General features: G+C 47.7%; 1 long non-coding RNA gene and 1 gene segment (V, D, J or C); one reads left to right on the top strand and one right to left on the bottom strand.

Moving 5' to 3' along the window:
• The first annotated feature begins 1,344 nt into the window (after positions 1 to 1,344).
• Positions 1,345 to 12,412, top strand: part of LOC137015518 (Ig kappa chain V-III region MOPC 63-like) — a 55,410-nt gene continuing 44,342 nt past the window's right edge. The window contains 2 exon segments of the V gene segment in view: positions 1,345 to 1,408; positions 1,491 to 1,820. Coding sequence covers positions 1,360 to 1,408; positions 1,491 to 1,820 — 379 coding nt within the window.
• LOC137015409 (uncharacterized) lies at positions 2,378 to 10,473 on the bottom strand. The gene is made up of 2 exons (XR_010893963.1): positions 10,439 to 10,473; positions 2,378 to 2,870 (listed from the first exon to the last, which is right to left on the bottom strand). It is a non-coding gene; the product is annotated as an uncharacterized lncRNA (long non-coding RNA).

Genomic DNA, 12,412 nt, shown 5'->3' with positions numbered 1-12,412 from the left:
GAGAATATGTCAACTCTATCAACGCCAATATGAATCTGCAGCAGTCAGGTGGTACAAGAAAGGGCTGTTTACATTCATTATTATTGTAATGTTATGTGCTTTGAGACATGAGATAATTTAATGCCGTCTCCTGTCTCGTGGTGCTTTGCAGGCTCTGCTGCTGCTGTGTGCATTCATGTGTTTTAAGGCTGGAACACACGCAGTTTTTGTTTGTCGGCCGGCTACGTTTTCTCAGTGTGTTCCGCACCGTTGGCTGAAGTTGGTCCTCGTTGCCTTTTTTTCGGCCGATTCGAAATGTTGAATCAGTGTCGGAGCTTGTCGGTCCGTCGAGCCATCTGATCATTCTGATTGGCTGTTCAGCTACTGCCACCTGCTGGTTTGGAAAGGCATTTCATCTCACACAGGCGCAGAACTGATGTGCTACTTGGCCGTCAGCTGTCGAGCATTGGTTTGGTGTGTCAGCCCAACTTTGGACCCAGACGCTGCCGACGTGAGCCAACCCCACAGTCTGCTTTCATCACCACTAGTTCGTCAGCTTGGTGTGTTCTGGCCTTTACAGGAGCCGTGGCTATGGGGAGCACTCTGAAGGGACGGTGGGATCTAATGCTTTCAAAGCTAACTTGCTATTGTTAGCCACTCTGAAATTGCCTACCCTATTTTAACCAGTCATTGTTAAAGGTAAAGTAATTGAGCAAATTATTTTAATGGTTGAAACATTGATCCATGATGTGTTTTCATAAGTAAAAAGCAATTTAAAGTATTTAAAATATTAAAATACACCGACATTTTTTTGGTTCAGCTCCAGAGCAACACAGTAAAGTATAACTGAAGTATAAGTGAAATGGTAACTTAAAAATGTAGCTTAAACAGTAACTTAAACTGATAGAAGCTTGACTGATGTGGTCTGCATGAAACTGATGTTTTGCTTGATTTCAGCACAGTGTAACAAAGATAAGTAGTGCGATATGTACTGTTAGGAGAAGCAACAAATAGGGAATTCTACTATGAAGAAGATTAACACTGCACAGGAGAAAACAAAAGTCTTGAATGAAACTTGACATTGTTGTGGGGTGAGTGGTGAGTCTACAGTCCTTAATTAGCTGTCTTGATTGTTTACAGGTGTACTAGTTATTATTCCAGGGAACATGAGTCTTTATCTGCAGCTGCTATTTCATTGAAATCATAAATTAATTAGACCATTGTTTAATGTTGAGTAAATTTAAATAGAGAGAGTCACTTTGCATTGTGACACATGCTTCAGTGCTCTGAGAGTGTTTATAGTGCTGTGAGTTTAACACTTTATGACTGAGAGCAGAACAGAACACAATCTTCATCATCACACAAGACAAAAGAACAACAATGAACACAATCACCTTCTTCATCTGGACTCTCACACTGTTTATTCAAGGTAAATGTTTCAACAAAAAAAATCATGATAAAATATAATATCAACAGTGAATCTTTTACAAATATTCTGCTTTTTCTATCAGGTTTCAGTGGACAGGTGACTGTGACTCAAACCCCTTCTGTAAAAACGGTTCAGATTGGTGAATCAGTGACTATAAACTGCAAAACAAACACAGCAGTGACAGATGTGTGTACAGGTTCATATACTTGTATGTCCTGGTACCAGCAGAAACCTGGAGAAGCTCCTAAACTCCTCATATATGCAGCATCAATCCGTAATACTGGAACTCCATCTAGATTCAGTGGCAGTGGATCCAGAACTGATTTCACTCTGACCATCAGTGGAGTCCAGACTGAAGATACAGGAGATTATTACTGTCAGAGTTACCACTATATCAACAGTAAACATGTGTTCACACAGTGATAAAGAGTGGTACAAAAACCTCGGTCAGTCAGACGTCACAGTGATGCACTGATACAGCTGAGAGATACTGCAGCTGCTCATACAACACAATCACACACAACACTGATCACAGACAAACACTAATAACACTAGATCATCTAAATCAACATCAATCTTGTGTTTCTGAAGAGAATGAGTCAGTGTTTAATATGATCATCATGTTTTAGGTGTAATATATGATCCCTGTCAATCAAACTGAACAGACTGAATTCAGTTGATTTTCATGACATTTTCATGTATCTATTTTCATCCTGACATTTTCAGCAGAAGTGAAACTGGTGTGTTCCAGTCCAGATCATGTGACCAATCAAACAGTGAGACTGAAAAGCCCATTTGCATTGTCAGGGTGGAGTGATTGTGATCCTCTCAGAATAGAGCAGCTCTGTCTCCAGAGACCATGTTCAAACCCCAAGAGCTTTATTTGACTTTATTTCCTGCTACATCAAGCTTGTGAAAAGCACCTGCATCTTCATCTGTTAGTTGAATGATGTTGTCAGACACAAAGTGAACTTGTTGAGAAGCTTTATTGAATGTTACAGCAGATTGAAAGATCACACAGTGCTTTGACACGCCAGCTCTCTTTCAGTATTGAGTTGTAAATCACTACAGCTGCAGCACTAGACTCATGTGAATCCTGCCTGACACAGGACACTCAGATACGGCTCATCTTCAGGAGAGAAACATCAGCACTCAGAGCTCTTGTGGAACGAGACCTCATGAGGAGCTCCATCATGTGTTACTCTGCAGACGTACACCTCTCCCTCTTCCCAGCGTGCTTTGCTGAGGGTCAGGACGCTACTGCGGCTGTAGCGGCCGTCCCGCTGGCTCTCCGCGCTGGTCACGACCCCCTCGGTGACCTCTGACCCGTCCAGTGTCCAGCTCACCAGCGCCCCCTGTGGAGAGTAAGAGCTGAGCAGGCAGAGCAGTGCGGCTGAGTCTCCAGAGATCTGCAGAGAAGAGGGCGGCAGCAGAGACACTGAGGGCTTCACTGTGGGACCAGCTGCAGGAGACAAACACAACACATTCACACACACAAAGAAAACACACTGTTTCACTCACAGCATTTCAACAGCAGCAGAAATCATGACAATCTGATCCTTCATGACATTCAACATCACTAGAGCTGATATAATATACAATATACAAACTACACAATCACTATATACATTTAAATCAAACCTCAGAGATTAAATTAAACATGCTGAGACACTGACTGATTTAATCCAGCAGTTTTTAACTCATGAACATTAAGTGCTTACATTTTTCTTGATATTCAGCTCAAAATGCAACTCAATTCAAACAGAATTAAAACACAACTGAATCATACATATATTTTGTATTAAAAAAAAACAAAAACACTAAATTATAAGCACAACATGAACAAAAAAAATTCAGTATCATTGACTGAAATACAGAAAGTAGCAACATTTACATTCTGATGTCAAATCAATTTCCTCCCCCCATGTTATCTACAATAAAAGATTAACTATATGTGAACCTAGTTTAGAAATAAATGAAGCAAAATTAAACTTGGAATAAACTGAATAAACTCACAGTGAGACACATTATGGAAAGATGTTTAGATTTTTTTTTAAAGGAATAATGCCATTCTTCTGAATGTATAAATATAACAATATCATTATTTTATATTAAATAATTATAAAACATTATCATTGTCACTTTACTTAAAGCCTTTATACGCAATATACTATAAAAGTATTTTAATGCATTAATTAAGCATTGTTATACACATTATAATCATCATATAATCATTCCAATTATTCATGATCTCATAAATAGTTGTAACCACAGTTTCACTGTTAAAAAAATAAGGCAACCTGTCGCATTCAGCTAACTTAACTTAAATACTTTTGTTCATCTAATGATTCTTTTGATCTTTTTGTCAAGGCAACTATAGAATATTTATCAATGCTGTCCTTGTTTTTTCATCTCCATGTTTTATTTTCAAAGCTACACGACATAAACATCATTTGCCTCTTAAAACTAGAGACACACATTTTACCCATTTTCACCCATGGCAAACAAGTTACAAAAGTTGCAGAGAGAAGAACATAAACCTCAACACACAAATCTCAAACATGATGATCAACAATTATAATTCAGTGAAAATATGAACTCTGAACCACATGACAGCTGAATAACACTGACAAGAACAGCAGCAGCATAAATCAAGACAGTAAATATAAAGCAATAATATTTTTCTAATAATAATTACCTCTTCTTTGATTTTTTTTCAACTTAGCTAGCTTTGAAAATAAAACATGGAGATGAAAAAACAAGGATTAGCTGCTCACATTGATAAATGCTAAATATTCTTTATTTTCCTTGACAAAAAGTTTTCAGTTCAAAAAACGACCTGCTACTGATTAGATGAACAAAAGTTCCCTTTCAGTCGGTCACGTTCGACGTATGTCAGTAGTGACCGACGAATTGGGATATCGCTTAGAGAGCCCTATCATCTTCGTGTAAACTAAAACAAGCCAATTGAATTGGCGTGCGATATTTGCATAATGCGCACCGCCCCCGACAGGTGTATATAAATAGGAAGCAGATGCAATCGCACTCTGTCTTTCGCTTCGGAGCCATTCACTGGTGTCCTGTTTTAGAAGACTCCTTTCTTCGTTTGTTTTATTCTAAAACATTGCCTCAGAAGAGGATTTACAGCGAGCTTTCAGTGCTGGTGAAAGGGCACGTTCAGCGAGGTCGCGAGTCTCCGAGGAGCTGAGCTATAAGCTCGAAAACTGCTGTTTTCACAGCAACACAAAGAGTGTGTGCGTGTGTAGCGATTTGGGCCGGTTCCTTGGTGTGTCAGGGAGTGGTGTACCTGACACATCGCGTCGCTCCCTGGGTGCTTCAGCACGAGTGAGTTGACTTCCCCTTCTAAAAGAGCTTTACAGACGAACCCTGACAGTATGTCATTTCGTCTGTGCGTTAATGGGTGCGCTCGTTCCCTGGTCCCTGCTGATGAGCACAATCGTTGCATCTCGTGTTTGGGCATTCTGCACGCTGAAGCAGCTTTTGTGGATGGTTCATGTTCCCATTGCGGGAACATGACTATCGCGATGCTGAGGTCGAGACTCTCCTTCCTGAAGTCTCAGGAAGCGGGGGTCCCCTCTCCTATGCCGCGTACGACCGTTTTTTCCGGCCCCGGGAACCGGAATGACGGTACGCCGCTGTATAGGAAGGGTGACCGGAGGATTACGGTCAGGGCTTCCCCGCCGAGCGGAAACGCTCCTCGGGCCCCTGCCGCCTCATCAGCACCGCAACCCATCCTGCCGCCGTTGGTTTCCGCTGGGCCCTCTACGGACTGTCCAGCCGTTACCTTTGGTGTGCTGGCGGCGGATCGGATGTCGATCGCTGCATCGGAAGGTGAGCCTGAGTCCTCGGGGGAGGATTCGGACGCGCTGCCGCCCGGGACGGTAGCGTTGCCCGAGTCGGATCCCGAGCTCACGGCTGTGCTCTCCCGGGCCGCCTTGTGCGTCGGGCTTGAGTGGAACCCTCCACCCTGTCCCGGCCCATCTCGGTTGGACGATTGGTACTTGGCGGGGGGTCGCGCTGGTCAAATCCAGCGTCCCGCCCCAATGCCTTTCTTCCCGGAAGTACACGATGAGGTGACCAGGTCTTGGCAAGCTCCGCATGGGGCTCGTACAGGGCCTGGTCCCTCGTCCGCCTTCACCTCCCTGGACGGCGGGCTAGCCAGGGGGTACGCGAAGATCCCGCCAGTCGAGCGGTCTGTTGCGACGCAGTTGTGTCCAACGGCCGCTGGCTGGCGCGGTGAGCCGCGTCTCCCGTCCCAGGCCTGTGAATTCTCAGCCGGTCTGACTGAGAAAGCTTACAGTGCCTGTGGGCAGGCTGCCTCTGCCCTGCACGCGATGGCCCTTTTGCAGGTATATCAGGCAAAAGCTCTGTCGCAGATGCTCCAGGAAGGTCCTGACCAACAGCTGCTTGGGGAGCTGCGCGCTGCCACTGACCTTGCCCTCCGGGCAACGAAGGTGACAGCGCGTTCTGTTGGCCAGGCGATGTCTACTCTGGTAGCCCAGCAACGCCACCTCTGGCTGACCTTGGCAGACATGAGGGAGACCGACAAACATCGGTTCCTGGATTCCCCCGTGTCTCCGGTCGGCCTTTTCGGCGACGCGGTGGAGAGCTGTGCCCAACAGTCCTCCGCTGCACAGAAGCCGGCTGAGGCTATCAGACATGTCATGCCACGGCGGTCCGCTGCTGCCTCCACCCAGCCGCCCGTGGCTCAGCCTCAGCCCGCTTGTCGCCGAGGGCGCCCGCCTGCGTCTTCCTCCGCCCCTGCTAAGTTGGCAAAGCAGCAGCCTACACCAGCCAAACAGCAGGGTGCCGGGCGCGGACGTGGTGCCCAGCCCGTCTCTGCCAGCCAGGTGGCAAGTGGTCGGGGAAAACTCGGCCCTGAGACGGGCGACCTGGAGCGGAAGGTTCCTGCCCTTTGGGAGAGTATTCCATCTGCTCTCCCACCCCCGGAGGAGGGCCGGGGGGGATTTTGTGGCGGCTGTCCATCTACCGCCGCTGGCTCTCCGGAGTCCAGCGGTACCCACTTTGCCACAAAAAGAGCAGTTTCCTCAAACTCCAGGTCACAACAGGGGGTGTCTGCCAGTGTGCCAGACTCCGCCTCGCCGCTGACAGCTCCCTCCCCATTCGCCAGCAGGTGGCAGTGTGATGGTGCAGACCGCGTCCCGTGCGCCGTCTCCCATGCACACTGCTGCCTCGCAGAGTCCGACCCCACTCCGGGCCGCCCTCAAGCCGTCCGAGTCGGGTCCCTCTCTGCCTTGCTGCCCCACCCCCGGTGCGTCTGTGGTGCATTTGGTCCCGCTGGCTCAGTGTCTGGAAGCGTGGATAGCGCTCCCCAGCCTGTCCAGTGGGCTCACTCGTACTATCAGACTCGGCTATGCGATTCAGTTCGCCCGGCGTCCCCCGGTCTTCAGGGCTGTCCACTTCACTCAGGTGTCGTTGGACAGTGCACCTGTTCTCCGGGTGGAGGTTGCTGTCCTCCTGGCGAAGGATACAATCAAGCCGGTCCCTCCAGCCGATATGAAGTCAGGGTTCTACAGCCCCTACTTCATTGTACCGAAAAAGGGCGGTGGGCTACGGCCAATCCTGGACCGTCCCCAGGATTGGTTTGCAGCAATAGACCTGAAGGACGCGTACTTTCATGTCTCGATTCTGCCTCGACACAGACCCTTCCTAGGTCGGTCTGTGTTCGAGGGTCGGGCATGTCAGTACAAAGTCCTACCCGACATGGTTGTAGCTCCCAGCCGGTTGGGTCTTCAGGTCAACTGGGACAAGAGCAAACTCGCCCCCGGGTAGAGGATCTCTTGTTTCGGTCTCGAGCTAGACTCGGTCGCACGGACTGCGCGTCTCACCGAGGTGCGCGTCCAGTCGGTGTTGAACTGCCTGAGCTCGCTCAAGTGCAGGACAGCGGCTCCACTGAAAGATTTTCAGAGGCTCCTGGGGCATATGGCATCTGCAGCCGCGGTAACGCCGCTCGGATTGCTTCATATGAGACCGCTTCAACACTGGCTCCGCGGCCGGGTCCCGAGATGGGCGTGGCAGTGCGGCACGCTCCGTGTCCCCGTGACACCGAGCTGCCGTCGCACCCTTGTCCGGTGGTTGGACCCTTCGTTCCTGTGGGCCGGAGTACCCCTCGAACGAGTGTCCAGGCACGCTGTGGTCTCCACAGATGTCTCTGCCACGGGATGGGGGGCCACGTACAACGGGCATGCAGTGACAGGTCTTTGGATGGGGCCTCAGCTGCATTGGCATACCAATTGCCTCGAGTTGCTAGCGGTTCGTCTTGCGCTGGCCCGCTTCAAGGAGCTGTTGTCAGGCAAGCACGTTCTAGTCCGCTCACTAAGCACTGCGGCCGTTGCGTACACCTACCGTCAAGGTGGTCTACGCTTCCGTCGCATGTTGCAACTCGCCCGCCATCTCTTGTTGTGGAGTCAGAAGGATCTGAGGTCCCTTCGGGCCACTCGTGTCTCAGGTGTGCTCAACTGTGCAGCCGACAAGCTGTCACGGCAGCATCTACTTGCGGGCGAGTGGCTGCTCCACCCCCAGGCCGTCCAGCTGATTTGGCAGCGTTTCGGCCAGGCCCAGGTAGTCCTGTTTGCCTCCCCGGAAACTGCCCTCCGCCAGTGGTTTTATTCCCTGACCGGCGGCACGCTCGGCACGGATGCCCTGGCACACAGCTGGCCCCCGGGTCTGCGCAAACATGCGTTTCCCCCAGTGAGCCTTCTCGCACAACTCCTGTGCAAGGTCAGGGAGGACGGGGAGCAGGTTCTGTTAGTGGCTCCGTACTGGCCCACTCGGACCTGATTCTCAGACCTCATTCTCCTCGCGACAGCATCTCCCTGGCCGATTCCTCTGAGGAAGGACCCCCTGACTCAGAGACGGGGCACCCTGTGGCACCCGCGTCCCGATCTGTGGAACCTCCACGTGTGGTCCCTGGACGGGATGCGGAGGTTCTGAGTGATCTCCCGCAAGCGGTCGTAGACACCATCACTTCCGCTAGAGCTCCTTCCACTAGGAATCTCTACGCGTTGAAGTGGAACCTGTTCGTCGAATGGTGTGCCTCTCGCCGAGAGGACCCCCGATCATGTTCGGTCGGATCCGTGCTTTCCTTTCTGCAAGATGGGTTGGAGCGAAGGCTGTCTCCCTCCACCCTCAAGGTGTATGTTGCCGCTATTGCCGCACATCACCATGCAGTTGAGGGTAAGTCCCTGGGGAAACACGATCTGATCGTCAGATTCCTGAGGGGGGCCAGGAGACTGAATCCTCCTCGCCCTTCCTCCGTACCCTCTTGGGATTTGACCCTGGTTCTCACAGCTCTCCGGGGTCATCCCTTCGAACCTTTGCAATCAGTCGACCTGAAACTAATGTCTCTTAAGACGGTTCTTCTGGTTGCATTGGCTTCCCTGAAGAGGGTAGGGGATCTGCATGCATTTTCGGTCGACGAAACGTGCCTAGAATTCGGGCCCGGTGCTTCTCACGTCATCCTGAGACCCCGGCCTGGATACGTGCCCAAGGTTCCTACCACTCCCTTCAGAGATCAGGTAGTGAACCTGCAAGCGCTGCCCTCGGAGGAGGCAGACCCAGCCCTAGCTTTGCTCTGTCCCGTCCGCGCTCTGCGCGTTTACGTGGATAGAACACAAAGCTTCAGGACCTCAGATCAGCTCTTCATCTGTTACGGAGGCCAGCAGAAGGGAAAGGCTGTCTCCAAGCAGAGGATGGCCCACTGGATAGTGGATGCCATTGCCTTGGCGTACGAATCCCAGGGCGTGCCTTGGCCGCTCGGGTTGAGAGCCCACTCCACCAGAGAAAATATGTGTATTTTCCACGGTTTAAAACTCCCTACGGGCCGAGTCCGTGTCTTTCCCTTAGCAGAGCCAGCTCTGCTGTCACCTGTCAGATGAGTCTCCCCCTAACCAGGTGGAGCCATCCCAGGGACTCCATATGTGTACTGCCCCCCCCCGGGCCAGTCCATGTGTGTATTCCCACGTAAACTCCTCCCCCATTGGGTAGGTAGTGGTCTCCGCAGCGTCCCTTACGGTTTCGCTTCCCCAGTGTGTCTAGTTTACTTAGTGGGTAGTGGTTAGACAGCAGTAGACTCTCTCGGTGTAAGCTCGCCCCCTTCACCGCCAGCCGGTGCTATGGGCGGCTGAGCTTGTGCTGGGCACTGGAAGGGGTTTCGTAACTGTGGCGCTTTAGTTGGGATCCCAATTCGTCGGTCACTACTGACGTACGTCGAACGTGACCGACTGAAAGGGAACGTCTCGGTTACGTATGTAACCCTCGTTCCCTGAAGGAGGGAACGGAGACGTACGTCCCGTCGCCACAGTTTCTGTACCCTCGCTGTTGTGCGGACACCAGTTGTCTCCTCAGCGAAAAACAGAGTGCGATTGCATCTGCTTCCTATTTATATACACCTGTCGGGGGCGGTGCGCATTATGCAAATATCGCACGCCAATTTCATTGGCTTGTTTTAGTTTACACGAAGATGATAGGGCTCTCTAAGCGATATCCCAATTCGTCGGTCACTACTGACGTACGTCTCCGTTCCCTCCTTCAGGGAACGAGGGTTACATACGTAACCGAGACGATTTTCCTTGATTTTAACTGGAGCAAACTAGTGGAGTTAACTTAAAAGTTGAATCCGATAGGTTGCCATTTAATTATTATATATTTTTTTAAGTTAGCTCAACAATTTTATTTTATTTTTTTTGTACAGTTCCATTAATTGTTACACCTGACAAACCAAAACTCATGATAAAAAAACTATTTCAGAATTAGATTTCCAAGCTTTCAAATATTATAATGCATTTTAACTTTGGCTACAATTATTTATGAAAAGATATGAGGCATTATAACGTACATTATGAATAACTTTAAGGCTTCAAGTAAAGTCTCACCACAATATCTAATAATTATTATTATGTAAAAATGTTGTTCTTGTTTCAGCTGTAAAACACTTTCTGAAATCTAAATTGTATATATTTTTTTAAATATGTAATTAAAAGGACTTACCGAGCACCAGTTTAGTTCCTCCACCGAATGTGTACCACAGTGATACAATCTAATGAAACGGTCGTACAAAAACCTCTATTCCACTCGAGTGAACACAAACTCCAGCAGAGAGAGAGAAACAACACTTCAACACACTGATATTAGAAGAAACTCACATCTTCTCAACACTCAAACATTCAGTCTGGACTAAATACTTTCTGATATAACACTGTTTAAATAAATGTATTTGATGATCTGTGACCTCTGAGGTGACCTTTGACCTCTTTTATCATGGATGATGTTGTGGAGTTTCTCATAATGATCTTCTGTTCTTCACATGAAGCTCAATCATCATGATTCACAGAAAAACCTGCAGCTTCAGACTTCAATCTTCAGTGAAAATGTCTTCAAATAACAAGTTATTGACTACTATATTGAATATCAATAGAAAGTGTCAACAATGAAAATATAAAAATGTATTTAGCATGTTCTACACAGTCAAGCATGTTTTCATATTCAGGGGTGAGTTTCCCGAAAGCATCGTTAGCCAACTATGGTCGTAAGTCCCAATGAACTCTATTGGTAACGACGGAACTTGCGACCGTAGTTCGCTTTGGGAAACTTATCCCTGGTCTGTTATAAAAGTGTCTGGACTCTGGATTATAATCTCTAATATGTCTCCATCTTTATCAGCCTGTTTCTTCTCCATTTGATGGTTTCAGACACACATGAGGCTTCATGATAGATGGAGTGACACCATGAACTCTGATTAGAGATTCACAATCAGTCCTGATACTTTCTGAACAGACTCATGATTCATGATCCATCTTCAGTGATGGAGGTTCATCTAGTGGAAGTGATGATGGTCACATGACTGAATATGGACACACAGATCCCAGCTAGAAATTTTACATTCCCAGAATGTTCTCAGAATGTCCCAGCTGGTGTCAAGGACCTCATCTAGTAACATTCCCAGTTCTGTCATGATGTGGAGTTCTTTTAAGGATTGGGGGACGAAATTTGTTGGAACTTCACGGAACATTCAGGATGATCTCGGAACGTTGAAAGAACCATATATTTTTGGGGAAACTTGATGTTCCCAGAACGTTGTCACAACATCCCCACTGGTGTCAAGGACGTTGCCTGGTAACATTCTCAAAACATCTGAGACGGTCACGACATGGATTGTTTTCAGAAACTTTAGTAACTTTACAGGAAACTTTAGGGGACCAAACTAAGATGTTACTGCAGAACCTTCATCAGGAATAATCACTGTGTGTTCACGCTTAATACATTCAAAGAACAATACAGAGCAGGAATATAAAATATATAAAAATACTTTCAGTATATAAAATACTTCATAGACCTTTATATCAGAGCCACATGACAGATACAAAGAAACATGGATTGCCTGTTGTTATTGTTACTATCTCTTAGGAGTCATAAACTTGAGGTGAATGTGTTTAAATCTGAACTCTATTTAAGTGCTGATCAGATCAGAGCAAAAGTTGTGCAGCGTTATAGCCTTATTAGCTAGATTTGTTAGTAGACCATGGCACAATGCTCACCCTAAAGTTGTTGATGTAATTTGAAACGTTTAATGATTTTCTCCATTTAGGTGAGACAGCTGACAGACTCGCAACGTGATGAACATCATTTTACAGTAAGCTGAAAAGTCATCTTCTCCTCTGTTATTTTGAAAGCTCTGCATAAGGAACTGTTGCTGCGTCCCAATTCGCCTACTTATACTACGCCCTAAAAGTATGTACTCTTTCTGTGAACAAAAAGTACTTACTTTTGAGTGTGTAGCAAAAGAGTACACAAGCTTTGGGACATACTAACACGTCATACAATCGCGTCAATTCTCTCTGTCGCATCCAGTCACCGTAAACTGGCCTGTCAATCATCTTACATCCTCCACATTTCAGTCAGCTCATTTCCTACCGTATCGGAGAGAAATGCAGCACGTTGATCTGCAGTCGCGGGTCTTTCATG

Source organism: Chanodichthys erythropterus, chromosome 24 (genome assembly GCF_024489055.1).
Source record: "Chanodichthys erythropterus isolate Z2021 chromosome 24, ASM2448905v1, whole genome shotgun sequence".
Lineage (NCBI taxonomy): Eukaryota > Metazoa > Chordata > Actinopteri > Cypriniformes > Xenocyprididae > Chanodichthys > Chanodichthys erythropterus.
Note: the sequence above shows the minus strand (reverse complement) of the source record. Positions and strands in the feature narration are given on the sequence as shown.